Source organism: Heterodontus francisci, chromosome 5, assembly GCF_036365525.1.
Source record: "Heterodontus francisci isolate sHetFra1 chromosome 5, sHetFra1.hap1, whole genome shotgun sequence".
Classification (NCBI taxonomy): Eukaryota; Metazoa; Chordata; class Chondrichthyes; order Heterodontiformes; family Heterodontidae; genus Heterodontus; species Heterodontus francisci.
Window position 1 is genome coordinate 68,135,721 of NC_090375.1, and position 14,807 is coordinate 68,150,527.

General features: G+C 44.0%; 1 protein-coding gene across 1 annotated transcript in view; it reads right to left on the reverse strand.

Annotated features, from left to right (window-relative positions):
- Window positions 1-6,940: 6,940 nt before the first annotated feature.
- The window catches only part of LOC137370259 (uncharacterized), a 323,712-nt gene continuing 315,845 nt past the window's right edge, over window positions 6,941-14,807 (reverse strand). The window contains exons 41-43 of the mRNA XM_068032638.1: window positions 10,843-10,945; window positions 9,094-9,236; window positions 6,941-7,021 (exon numbers count right to left, since the gene is read on the reverse strand). Coding sequence (XP_067888739.1) covers window positions 6,941-7,021; window positions 9,094-9,236; window positions 10,843-10,945 — 327 coding nt within the window. The remainder of the gene's footprint in view (window positions 7,022-9,093; window positions 9,237-10,842; window positions 10,946-14,807) is intronic.

The window sequence follows — 14,807 nt, forward strand, 5'->3', positions numbered from 1 at the left end:
ACCTTATCAAATGCCTCCTGGAAATCTCTGGATTATTACCTTTGAGGTTCTGCTTCTTAATTTAGTGTCTAGTTCCTCATACTGACTATGCAGAACCTGCTTGCTTGTCCTGCCTATGACGTTGGTACCGACATGGACCATGGTGACTGGATCCTCCCCCTTCCACTGTAAGTTCCTCTCCAGCCCTGAGCAGATGTCCCGAACCCTGGCACCAGGCAAGCAACACAGCCGTCTGGACTCTTGCTCTTTGCGGCAGAGAACAGTGTCAGTCTCCCTCACTATATTGCCCCGACTACTACTACATTCCTTTTTGCTCCCGCCACTTGAATGGCTTCCTGTACCATGGTGCCATGGTTAGTTGGTGGAAAGGGTTATAGTTTAAAGTTTGTGCAGCTTGGTGGGGTGGGGGGTAAGGTCAGATGGTCAAGGTAAGTGTTTTGTTGGGGGAAAGGGAAAATAATTAATTTAATTGTTATGGGGGGTACGGCTGGGAGAGGGACAAAAGAGATATATGTATTTAATTTCATTTAATGTTTCTTTAAATATTTAAATTTACTGGTAGGGCTAACAGCCCTTTAAAAATGGCACAACGCCATTGCGAGGAACAGACAGTTTGCTCCCTCCATGTGATCTGGGGGGGGGGGGGGGGGTGGGGGAGGTGGCATGCCCTAGCTATTTAAATAGAATCGCAGCGGCACTTTGGCATGCAGTAGGCTTATAAAATTCAGCCCTATGATTCTAATCTATGAAGTGTACTTTCAAGATTCCAACTGTCTAGCTTTTGGTTCTCTGTTCATCCTGACACTTTTTCAGCTGTTGATCTGCTCAATCATTTCCTCATCTCCACCTTTGATGCTGTTGTCTCCAATAAAACTCCTACTCTCACCCTGGTTGTTCCCCTGTTATGAGTCCCATATTCATTCCCTTGAACATATCAGGCAAACAGCTGGTTTAGCCATTCATTGCTAGATCTGGCTGGAACATGTCAAGCACTCCTCTGCTCTCCTCTGCCAAAATTTCTCAGTACTCTAGACTCATTCCGGAATCCAAAAGTAGCCCACAACTCCTTTTCACCAAGTTCAAACATCTCCTTAAACCTTTCCCATTCTGTCCTCGTCACCTTCATCTGCAACAAGTGTGAAGAGCTCATTGCCTTCTTTGTCACTGAAATTGAGACCATCCATTAACCTGCCTCGGCTGCATTCCACCCCTCCCCTTGTTCACCTGGCTAAATGTTCCCCAAAGTTTCTCCCTGCCTTAGTCCTGAACATGTGTATTTCTCTAGCTTCTCTTCTCTTTTTCTTCATGCCCTCTCTGATCCATCATGATGCCTACTGTTCATGATGCCTACTGCTGCTTTCGCAATCACATTCCTCCTCACCTTCCCTTCATGGCTGCCCCATTAGTTGACATTGCAAATGGTTCCCTCTACTCAACTACTGTCACCCTCTCTTTTAAAACTGACATCATCACCCACCCCTCAAAGAAAAAAACATTCTTTTCTGTCTTTGCAAACTACCAGCTCATCTCCAACCTTCCATTCCTCTCCAAAATCCTTGAACATGTTGTTACCTTCCAAATCTGAGCCCGTGTTTTCCTGCAAATCCATTTTTGTATCTTTCTCTCTCTACTCAGGTTTCCACCAACGTTCTTTTTGTGTGACTATCTTAAGAGATTGTAAATGAAGTTCACTGGAGGAAGTGATGTCACGTCACATATGACCAGAGAGTTGTGGGTGTAGCACGGCAGAGTGGGATGTGTGTTAGTGTGCTCATGTAGTAGCTGTGTATATATATGTTCCAATTAAGTTATCATAAGAACCCACCTATTCTTTGGATATTCTTATAATAGTTCACGTATTAAAGGAACAAGTAATATTACATGGTGGCAACATTTGGAATATACCTTTGTGAAAAACACCAAATATTACATCAAGGCAATTTTGGACTTTTTGTCTGAAGAGCACACCAACAGAGAACAAGAAACAGCAGGTTGCTTACCAGGAGTGCAGCTTGCAGAAGACCCCATGACAGTGCAGTGAGCTAGGACTGCTGACAGGACCATGGGAGGTGTTGAAACTCTTTGAGCACAGCAAGCAAATTGCCAGGAGATTGGAGCTTTGGGTCGAAAAATTTGAAAAGAATTAGCTGTAGCCATTATTGCATTAGCTTTCCCAGGTTTGTTTTTTGCTTTGTGCGTGGGGCCTGAAAAGAGTGGAAGAGCTCAACAGCACCACCGGAGGTCTGTCACAAAGTAAAAGGCTGGTTGTGGCAGCTGCCGGCACTCCAAGTTGCAGCTCTATGCAGAGAAAAAAACTGCTCTCACGGTTTAAAAAAATGAATGAAGTGTGTAAACAAAGAAAGCAGCTGTTGTCTCTTACTCTTAAAGGTGGCAGGCCTGCAAAAATGAAGCTGTCTAAAAAGGAAACAGAAAGCTGTACCAGTGAGATAGAAAACCTTTAACGCAGAGAGCTTGTAAAAGAACTGTGACAGGTAAAAAGAACACCTGTGGAAAAAGCCTATATTTATGAAAGAGCAGGATCATCTAGAAAATGGCAGTTATGGATTGGAAGGTGCAGAGGTAGCATCTGAGTTTAAACTGATTTGCCAGCAGATGGAACTGCGTTTCCTGGATCAAGAAATGAGCGAACCAGACAAACAAGTTGTGAAAATCAAGACTGCACTGGGAACGAGGGCTTGCAATGGATCAGCACATCAGAATTGTTGGCTCAGGATCAGAAAGACCCTAGCAAGTTATGGACATTCCTGGAGGAGTAACTGAAGGTAAAGTTCAATTTCTGAGTACATAAGCTTGAGCTTATGACCTACTGGCAAAGGCAAGATCAGTCCATTGACCAGTTTGTTGCAATGTGCTGAGGCAAAGTTCGAGAATACTGCTTCACGGATATTGAATTGTCAGAACGGGTTATAGAGATATTAATCACATCTACCTCACTTGAAGGCCTTTCAAAAGACCTGCTAAAAAGAAGAAAGGGCACACCATAGATTCACAACTCAATGACAAAAGGAAATTTGAAGCCATCATGGCTGGACGCCAAAGTTACAAGTATTGGGGCAGCTACGACAATTGGTATGGTAACCAAGACACAGATGTCTGCTATACCTTATGGCAAATGTGGCCTGACTCACCCAATTCACAATTGTCCAGTGTACCAGGACCAGTGCAAAGCTTGTGGCTTGTGAGGACATTGGGCAAGGCTGTACAGAAGGCCGAGGTCAGATACTGCACACAGGAATGGTGACAGATCACATGCAGAGAGAACGTCTGCAAGACAGGATGGCAAACACAACAAAAGGTATGACAACACACAACAAAAGCTCAAGCTGGTACACCAGGGCAGCAGAGAGCCAGATTGCCAGAAGGACATGGATGAAGAGCACACTCGTGCAAACAGTGAGCAAGCATTTCACATAGTTAATTCGGATCAACCTGTCAATGCTATGCCATGATCAGGACTATATCTTCACAGAAGAGCGGCAATCATAAGCTCAGAGTAAAAATCGACACTGGAGCAAGTGCAAATATTCTGCCCATCCGAATACTGAAGGACATGTGTTTAAAGAAATGGGAATCTATGGTGCAACCCAGCATGGCTAGGCTGACTGCCTACAATGGTTCTCCAATCTAGTGCATTGGAACAATAACCTTGCAGAGCAGCTATGGGAGCTCTACATGGGTACACAAATGTTTTACATTGTAGACACAACTGGACGAGCTGTCGCAAGATTTCCAGTATGCCGAGGTTTACAAATTGTCAAATACAAGAAGTCAGTAACGCACCGAAGATGGTACAAAATATCCAGGTTAAGTGTACTAGTTGGTCGATGTAAAGGACGACACAAAGGCTGGGGGTCTCGACACGAAGAGGTGATATATGACTGGGAGTCTCTCTCCTCAGGCTACAGTTCATTGCAGCAAGTACACAGAGGCCAGAGGGATTGCCTGTGATTGGTGACGTTGTCATACTTTTTCCAAGCATTCCAAACAAGGGAAGGTGAAGGCATCGTATGACAGGCAAGTGGGACAAGAATTGGTGTGATTGTGAGTAGGACAGAAGGTCAGAGTCCTCAATCTTGAGTCAGAAGCTTGCTATCCTGCAGACGTTGCGAGGATATGCGACCAGCCCAGATCGTACAAGGTCCAGACACCCAATGGTGCAATTCTCAAGTGGAACCGGAGTAAACTCAGAGAGTTTATAGTAGGAATCTAGCACTAGGGACCATTTCGTTATAACAATTTAGTAAGGATTTAATAAGTATTTATTTATCTTAAATTAATTTATTAATTAGTGCTAGAAAGTCAGTTAGAGGGGTGAAGGGTTTCACCTGTGAGATGTGGGAGGTCCGTGACGCTTCCAGCGTTCCGGACGACTACATCTGCAGGAAGTGTACCCAGTTGCAGCTCCTCACAGACCGCATGGATCGGTTGGAGCGGCAACTGGATGCACTTAGGAGCATGCAGGTGGCAGAGAGCATCATAGACAGGAGTTTTAGAGAAGTGGTTACACCCAAGGTGCAGGCAGATAGATGGGTGACCGCTAGAAGGGGCAGGCAGTCAGTGCAGGAATCCCCTGTGGCTATCCCCCTCTTTAACAAGTATACCGTTTTGGATACTGTTGTGGGGGATGGCATATCAGGGGAAAACAGCAGCAGCCAGAGCAGTGGCACCATGGCTGGCACTGTTGTTCAGCAGGGAGGGACAAAGCGCAGAAGAGCAATAGTTATAGGGGACTCTATAGTCAGGGGCACAGATAGGCACTTCTGTGGACATGAAAGAGACTCCAGGATGGTATGTAGTCTCCCTGGTGCCAGGGTCAAAGATGTCTCTGAACGGACAGGGGGCATTCTGAAGGGGGAGGGTGAACAGCCAGATGTTGTGGTATACATCGGTACTAATGACATAGGCAGGAAGAGTGACGAGGTCCTGCAGGGGGAGTTTAGGGAGTTGGGTAGAAAGTTAAAAGACAGTACCTCTAGGGTTTTAATCTCGGGATTACTCCCTGTGCCACGTGCCAGTGAGGCTAGAAATAGGAAGATAGTGCAGCTAAACACGTGGCTGAACAGCTGGTGTAGAAGGGAGGGTTTCAGATATCTGGACCATTGGGACCTCTTCAGGGACAGATGGGAACTGTACAAGAAGGACGGGTTGCATCTAAACTGGAGGGGCACAAATATCCTGGCTGCGAGGTTTGCTAGCGTCACTCGGGAGGGTTTAAACTAGTGTGGCAGGGGGGTGGGAACCAGAGCAGTAGGACAGCAAGTGAAATAAATGAGGGAGAACTAGTAAATAAGGCCAGTAAGACTAAGAGGGAGATGTTGCAGAGCACAGCGGGACTGGTGGTCTGAAGTGCATTTGTTTCAATGTCAGTGTACCTTCTATTTTATTGAAACAAAGTTTAAAGTGAAGATAAGCCAGCCTTCTCTTTCCTAACATTATGCTTTCCTGGTGTTTCAAGTTGCTCTTGAAGGTGCATCCTGAGAGCCAGTATCATGAAAGGTCGTTGGCTATTCATGTTCAACAAGAGGGTCAAAAGACTAAGGTAGCTCTTGTCTCCTGGTAGCTTGCAAGTCACTGTTAGCTGCATCTCTGGAGTTTGTTCTTGGGCAGTCCAGTGTCGTCTGATATATTTCGCCAATGTAGTACACCGTGGGGTAAGGCAGGAGGCCTGACATTTATTTATTTATTTTTATTTATTTAGAGATACAGCACTGAAACAGGCCCTTCGACCCACCGAGTCTGTGCCGACCAACAATCACCCATTTATACTAATTCTACATTAATCTCATATTCTCTACCACATCCCCACCATTCTCCTACCACCTACCTACACTAGGGGCAATTTACAATGGCCAATTTACCTATCAACCTGCAAGTCTTTGGAGGTGGGAGGAAACCGGAGCACCCGGCGTAAACCCACGCAGACACAGGGAGAACTTGCAAACTCCGCACAGGCAGTACCCAGAACTAAACCCGGGTCGCTGGAGCTGTGAAGCTGCGGTGCTAACCACTGCGCCACTGTGCCACCCATGTCATGACATAAAAATGACGTCCTGAGGGACAGCAGTATCAAGTATGTTGATTCCACTAGGTTCTGTATCTGTGTTCCCATTGATCAAGGGTTGGCTGGTCTAATGATAGCTATCAGATTCTAAAAGACATGAGAGAAAGCAGCATCCATCATGACGACTATGGTCTGGAAGCCATTATGCAGGCTGCTGTGCATTTTCCCTCGCTATTGCCACCAGGGTTGCTGCCTGTGTTTCCGTGGAGTTGGAGGCACCGACTAGTCGCTGGCTGCTTCTTAGATGGGAGACTGCTGCAGATTTTAGCAGTGACCTTAACCTATTTATTTCAGGTAATTGCAATTACATACAATAACAAACACAAAACTGTAACCTTCTTTGAAAATTGCAATCTTAAATCTATACATGACATTGCAGAAACCAAAGATTATGAACATTTCCGAACAAAGAACTCAAGATCCATAAATGTAAGTTCAGTTAGTATTTGTGGTCCAATGTGATATAGAAAAGAATGGTACAGTCATATGCCAATGAATTCCAACAATCATTACAGAACAACACTGACAGGCAGAAATTACATATCCACGCATTTGGTGGAAGAATGGTGCTTGGCATGAGAACAGAGGAAAGGGAAGGGGGAAAAAATCAGTGCATAAATATATGCTTCTTATCAAATGATAAACTTGTCTAAAACTTTAACATCAGAAACTTAGACAACACAGCATAATAATGACTATTGTAACAGTCTGTACTCACAACAAATGAAAACAATATTAACAGGATTTTTTTTGTTTCGTGGAAATATGAGAAGCAAGTCCAAGAACAATAGAGAACAATAATACTAGAGTTCCACTTGACATTTGTCCTCCAAATGAACCCCAAAGCTTCTGTGCATTTTAGAGGAGGAATCTTTCATCAACAAGTGTTTTTGCAGCCAAGTTCTTGCGTCCTACTGCATGACGGATGAACTGAATAATCTTGGAATCAGAAAGAAAAAAATGAAAATTTTAGAGAAATGCTCAGAACTTTTAGGTTTCTTTCTTCCCAATTTTTCTCCCCTCTTCTCTGCAAAATGCCAACTAATGCTAGAATTCTACTGGTGCTGGCTGCTCTCTGGCACTTTGCTCATCGTCAATTTTTATTTGTGATCCTAGACTTTTCCAATGTTTCTGGTCTGTAATACCGTAATATGGGATTATGTATATCTGGCATTATGAACAGGGAATAAGATGGAGACCCATAATGTCTGGTTGCTGCTCCTTTTACCTTAGGCATGCATTTCCTGGGGCAGAAGGTCAGAAGGGAAATTCCCAAGGAAAAAACACATCCGCTGAATTTTAACCTTAAAAAACAGGTAGATCTGGGTTGGGTAGTGGGAGGCGGGGGGTGGGGGTGGGGGGGGGGGTGGTGGTGCGGTTGTTAAACTCTGAAAAATCTGTTTCCCAACCTAAAGCCGCCAATTTCTGGATTTAACTGAGGCTGGAGGTTGGCCGGGATTTCAATGTCAAGACATAGACAGACTGGTGAAATGGCAGATAGAATTTAACACAGGGAAGTGTGAGGTGTTACAGTCTGTATATACGACATAGAAAATACTTACATTTATATAGTGCTTTTCATAAACTTAGGATAATTCAAAACATTTTATAACCAATGAAGTACGTTTTGAAGAGTGGTCAATGTTGTAATGTAGGAAACTTGGCATCCAATTTGCACACAGCAAGCTCTCACAAACAGCAATGTCACAATGACCAGATAATCTACATTTAGGGATGTCGATTGAGGGATTGGCCAGGACAACGGGGAGAACTCCCCTACTCTTCCATGAAACAGTACCATGGGATCTTCTATGAACTCCTGAGAGAGCAGACGGGGCCTTGGTTTAACATCTCATCCAAAAGACCACACCTCCAACAGTGCAGTATTCCCTTGGTACTGCCATGAGAGTGCCAGCCTAGATTTTTGTGCTCAAGTTTCTGAAGTGATACTTGGACCCACAAACTTCAGATTCAGAGGTGAAGATGATACCAACTGAGTGACAGCTGATACTATATGACACAGGAGGGCAATTAGATGCAAGCTATGACTTCTAAAGGGAGTAGTACTGTCATGCAGACCCTCACCTGCCAAGAATAAGGCATATTAATTTTGTCATATGAACATTGATTTTAAACTGTTGCTGGAGTGAAGAAATGACTTGTTTGAAGATCACCAGACACTGGGCTGGAAGGACATTTGCATACTAAGAGATGCTGCTTGTTGAGACAAAGGACTATTCCCTGCTCCAATTAACCCAAATGGATTTTGATCACCAAACATTGAAGGTGTAAGGAAGCGCATTCTAGAGACTGCTAAAGTAATGCAATTCACAAGCCTCGCAGGAGAGACTGTCCCAAATAAGGAGCTAGTCACATGACTAACCTGCTGGGCAACGTGGGGCTTTTTGAATTGTGCCACACAGAAAAGAACAGAAGGCAGTTTGAAACTGAAGCTGGAACAATGAAGCCACTCTCTCACCTTCTCCACCAGACCCTCAAGAGAGAAAAGACTCCGACATCGAAACAAGTTGAAGCGTGAACTGGGCCCCAACAAATAGCAGGACTTACCAGCAACCAAAAACTCCACATTGAACTCAAAGGACAGTAACTAACTAAGAGATATTGCCTCAAACTTTTTCCCTTTATTCTTTCTATTTTTTCTGTCTCTGCGTGTGTGTCTATCGCATATGCAGGTGAGCGTGGTCATGTCACATATTTGTAATCATTGACCGGATTAGAGTTTAAGATCAATAAACTTCTACCTTTCTTGTTTAAATCTGAGGAAAGCTGTCTGATTTCTTTGCCTTACAATTGGAGCATTGAACAAGGATTCACTGAGGGGGAGCTAAAAACACAGTGTTTCTAAAATTAAACCCTGTTATGGTTAAACCAGGCAAAGACTGAGAGGGAACCCCTAGACCTTTCTCACCTGGTCGTAACAGGTACCCTTTGATTTTCCTGTTTGCATGACTTATATTCCCATGCTGCACTGAATACGAATGCATACATACCTTTTGTTGCACAAAAGTTAGAAAGGCAGCAAAAATAAAACTTTGAGTAGCAAGGTCCACAACACAGAAGAACAGCGTATCAAACATAAGAAGTGTGCTTTCATTGCCATAGTACAGAACATCAGTGAATGAAAGGTTTTCATCTGAGACAAAGCAGAGGGTAAATTTTTAGTGTTAACACAAAGTAAGCTAATGCATTATTAAAATATCTTTAAAAACCTGTGACAATTGAAGATCTGTCTTGTTTCTAGTTATAAATGTTATAATTTTGCTATTTCCTAATAGAATTTAGATAGCTAGTCACCGCTATAATTTGATTACTGCCTGTTGGAAACAACCTATCTCTATGTGTATTCAAAAGATACATTGGCAGGAATATTATGTTCTTCCCACGGTGGATTTGGAAGTGGGGACAGCTTAAAATTGGGTGGGATGGTGGTGAGTGGGGGAGGGGGGGGGGGTGTTCCCGCCATCATCCTGCCTTCGCCAAAATTTAGTCCATTGGCCTTCCTGTCCTGCTGCCAATTGAGGCCCTCTCGTGGGCAATTCACACCCAATTAAGGGCCTCTTCCCACCGCAGCTGCAATTGGCCATACGGCAGCGGCCCTGTCACCACACGGGAAGAATAGCACGAAAAACCGTGGGCTGCTTCCCAGGAGGGACCCACGTTAAAAGGCATTTAAGTGAATGAGGGACTAGGCATCGGGAAGGGAGGCCCGCTGAGAGCCATCCGTGGCCCTTGCTGCCCCACCCACCCTGACCTACCTGAGGCCTGGGTCCAGCGACGATCCTCGGCCTCTGGTTGATGCTCCTCCAGCAGCAGCTGCCGGCCTCTGATTGGCCGGCAGCTCTCCAAGGACAGGACTTCCAGAGCCGGGGTCCTTGATCCTGTGAAAGGTCTGCTGCACTTAAGTGCCTCATTGGCACTCGATTTGGCAGGTAACCGGAGAAGAGGCGACGTGGGGATCAAGGCATCACTTTTTCCGGAAGTTAAGACCACTGCCGCCAGAATAAAATTCCCCCTATTGCGTCAATTCTATGTTCAGGTGTGTTGCTTAATGGATGTTAGTTGTCAAGTCCATATAGCTGACAGAAACGTGTAATATTGATTATCTGGCTGCAAGAAATTGCTGAGCTAACCGAGAGGGAAAGCTAATCTCACATTATATGAATTGGGTACAATAGTTTAGCACAAAACTAGCCTTCACTACAACTGTCAGTGTCACCCAAGAAAACTATTTATGTTAGGGTGGACAAGCTCTTAATGTCAAAGACAAAATGAGTTTGTATCAATAAGTGTTACTGGTAACATTTGTCAGAATGGCAATGGACAGATTTGACTCCCAAGACTAACTGTTCTCTAGAAGCTGAGAAATATTTATTTTGTTACTCGGTCTAACATTCTATTTGTCTATTTGTGATGTTATACATAAGTTTGTTGCAGGACAAGATGTTTGAAAATGAAACCATTTCCATCACTAGTTCACCTTATGATAACTGCAACCTTCACTAGTATTAAGAAACAATTATATTTAATCAAATGAAATCAAATCAAAGTATTTGATTCAAAAATCTTTTTTCTTACATCAGTAATTTCCAAATTATCTTTTCCAGTGGTAGAACAGTGGTAGAATTGATTATATTCTGTTAAAATGTTACAACTGGTTATCATTAGGTTTATAGATTCCTTACTTAAATGTGTAATTATAGAAAGAAGGAAGCTTAGAGTTTATAAATGGAAGTTAATACCATTGTAAAAAATGGTCTTGTCTATAGGTTCATGCAGTTCCATTCCAATTAGTCGTTCCAATAATAGTTTATCCTGTACAATGTAATCCATGTCACGAAGAGCCTGTAGCCATGCAAAGAATATAAATATATAAATTCTGTGCTTTTTAGAGTGTTGACAACCTTGTCTGAACAGGGACTGTCACATGAAAATTATTTTTCTCAAAAGAGTTGCAAATGCCAGAAATCTAAAATAAAACACAAAAAGTCTGCAGCATAGATTGTGTCCTGGTCCAATTTTCTGATTTAGCCCTTCTTCTGATTTGATTGGGCTCTCTACACATATGGAAAACTTAATGGAGTCAAATCTGAAAGCTAATTGGCTGCAAATTGAAAAACTGAACCAATTATTTATTCTTAAATGGCTGCTGGATGCCCTTATTGGGAATGGGTTGGTGGGTACTTCAAGATGCAGTGATACTATGATCATACATTCAAAATAACACCTTGGGAATTCCTCTTGCAGGAGGTATAGGAAAATGGTGGAACACCACCCACTTCTTAAAGTGCACACACTGCTTAGCAGTAAGTTTTAGGACAAGTGAATGCAGCCTTTGATGTTTCGCAATACTGAGAAGCAAATGAGAAAATACAGTGGTATGAAAATTAATGTCAAGGAAAGTGGGGGCACCTTTGAATGTGTTTGTATTATTCTTCATAGAAAGAAAATACAGCCACAATGTAGCTATCAAATACTTACATCCTTAGGAGAAATATGCATTTATTCCATAGAAGCTAAAAATGGCGTATTGCCAAGGGGCCTAAAAGTTTTATGTACAGCCCTTTTTTTTTAACTCTTTCATAGGATGTGGGTGTCGCTGGCAAGACCAGCATTTGTTGTCCATCTTTAATTGCCCTTGGGAAGGTGGTGAGTTGCCGTCTTGAACTGCTAGTCCATCTGCTGTGGGTACACTCACAGTGCTGTTAGGGAGGGAGTCCCAGGATTTTGATACAGTGACAATGAAGGAACAGCAATATATTTCCAAGTCAGGATGGTGTGTGTCTTGAAAGGGAACAGGCAGGGTGGGGTTATTCCCATGCATCTGCTGTCCTTGTTCTTCTAGGTGGAAGAGGTCGCGGGTATGGAAGGTGCTGTTGAAGGAGGCTTGGTGAGTTGCTGCAGTTCATTTTGTAGATGGTACACACTGCTGCCACTGTGTGTCAGTGATGGAGGGAGTGAATGCTTCAGGTGGTAATTGGGGTGCAGATCAAGCAGGCTACTTTGTCCTGAGTGGTGTCAAGCTTCCTGAGTGTTGTTGGAGCTGCACTCATCCAGGCAAGTGGTGAGTATTCCATCACACTCCTGACTTGTGTCTTGTAGATGGTGGATAGGCTTTGGGGAGTCAGGAGGTAGGTTACTTACTGCAGAATTCCCAATCTCTGACCTGCTCTTGCAGCCAAAGTATTTATGTGGCTGCTCCAGTTCAGTTTCTGGTCAATGGTAACCCCCAGGATGTTGATAGTGGGAGATTCAACAATGGTAATGCCATTGAATGTCGAGGGGTGATCGAGAGATTCTCTCTGAGTGGAGGTCATCATTGTCTGGCACTTATGTTACGAACAAGTAGTTAATCTTTTTTTTCTCTGAACAAATTTCCCTGTTTTTCCAACCACCTGTCCAAAAATATATTAGTGATTGAATTTCTTTCCATCCCTTAAACCCTGATAATAAATGACCACAACAACAGCACAGTTATTAGAGTTAAATCAAGGAATTGGGGTTTATCTACACACTATTAACTTGGAAAGGGGTTTAACTTCGCCTCGCACACCTACCAACATTCAGGGAAAGGTTAAAGGAATAAAAAGGCAAGGACATTTACTAACTAGAACTATAAACTAACATGAATTCCTGTTGAAACCAGTGTCTGTTTAATTTATCAAAAAGAGTACCAAAATTGGAGATCACTGATTAGAAATGCCGAATAGGGGAGGAGCTGTTGGAAATATCTCTTCTCTTACAAATGTTTTCTTCTTTGCACTCTCAGATGTAAATAGAGGTGGCTTGATTTGGCTGAAGTCAACTTTTTCCTTAGCTGGAGCGGAAACTAGCAGAAGGCAGGTTTTCTTGCTATTTTTGCAGACTGTCTTTAATTTTCATTGCTATTTGCAGTCAGGGTCTTCCTTAATTTTTCTGGCTTCTTGCAGACTGTGGCCGGAATTTTATGGTGGGCAGACAGGACCCGGCCTCCGACCTAAAAGTCGGTGGCGAACCCGCTTCCGCCTCGCCTGGGGATCTGTTCTGTATTTTATGGGTCCCCAGGCTTTAATTGCTTCAAGGCGGGACTTCCACCGGCTTGAGGGAGGAAGTCCTGCTTCATTGAGCTGCTAACCAATCAATGGGCTGGCAGCTCATAGTCCCAGCAGCGCCACCGGGAGCAGTGGCCACTGCTAGGACTGCAGCGCAGCATGAAGAGACGATGCCTGGGAGCAAGGAAGACAGGTAGGTTTTGGTTGCCTCGCAGGGGGTAATCGGTTGGGCCCCAGTGACGCAAGGTGGTCGGTTGGGGGGAAGGGGGGCGTCTTGGGTGCTAGGGGTGGTTGGGGTAGCAGGGGCGGGCCTCCATTGGGCACCCTGTGCCCGATGAGCAGGCCTCCCCACAGGGATGATCGCGGACACCAGGTTTTCACAGGCAGCTTTTCCCCGGCTGCAAGACACCTGCTTGCCACGTGAAAAATTCCTGTGGAGGCGGGGGGTAGACCCTTAAGTGGCCATTAAGTGGCCACTTAAGGGCCTTGATTGGCCTGGGGCGGGTGAGCCATTTTTCTCGCCCCCCCCCCCCCCCCCCCCCCACCACCCTACGTAAAGGGGAATGGAGGCGGCAGTTGCTCAGGAAAGCCTCCTGGAGCTTCCTGCTCCACTGTACGCCAACCCCCGCCACCATCTGGCTCATTGGGGTGGCGTAAAATTCTGGCCTGTGTCTTAGAGAGATATGTGCAGATTCAGGCAGCTGGGCTAATCTGAACCAAAGGCAGCTCTGTGTATTGGAAACAGGCTGTTCTCTCAAACTGTTAGTTTCCAGTCCAGGCAAGTTAGATAGGGGTTTCCTGGATCCTAAAACTGGACCCTTTTCAAGTTGCTATCCCACCTGACCTCTCTCCTCCATTTTGACAATCGGAACATAGAAGTAAAAATTTAAACATGATGTATAAAATGGCGGCTGACATTAATACTCAGATGCACAAAACACAATTTACAAGGGGGTTCTTATCTATTCGTAACACCTTTACAAATGATGGAGAAAAAAATAAATTCCACTTCAGTTTTTTTTCTTTACATGTAAAGAAATAAAGAAGTAAATAGGTATTGATTCATTCTCTCATTCACACTTAAAGGTTTGCTGAAGTCTGGGGGAGTCTTTCGGTAATCAATACAACGCCGTATGGATTCCCCAAGCTGCAGAACATTAGTGTTTCATACAGGGGAGTGATTTCTGGAAGGTAGGCTGTCAGCAGACATTCCTGATTTCAGCATTTCTTCCCATTACTGTCAGGTACAGGTACAGTGACAGAACTAGCATGAAAAGAGCATATTCCATTTTTCCCTTGGTTCAATGTCTTCGATTTTTGTTCTGATTGCTTGACACTATTCTGATAAAATTCAGGTAGGTCTGTGCTCTTTCTGTGGCTGTATGTACAAGTAGATTTACCAAGCTGGGTGAGCTCATTGGTGGATTCAGATCCATCTCCATCCCAGTTAGGAACAGAAGATGACCAGGCTTTTGATGAATGTGCTCCTGGAACTTTCTCTTTATACAAGTCCCCTAAGTCCTCTTGAAACACACCTCTAATTACAGATATGGCTTCACTGGACAGCAAGTCAGAGACACCTGGGGAAAGCCTTGATAGTGACACCTTTATAGGAATGTTTTCACATGTCTCTGAAAAATTATGGACAACGGATGCTGGTTCCATTTTCTGACTGA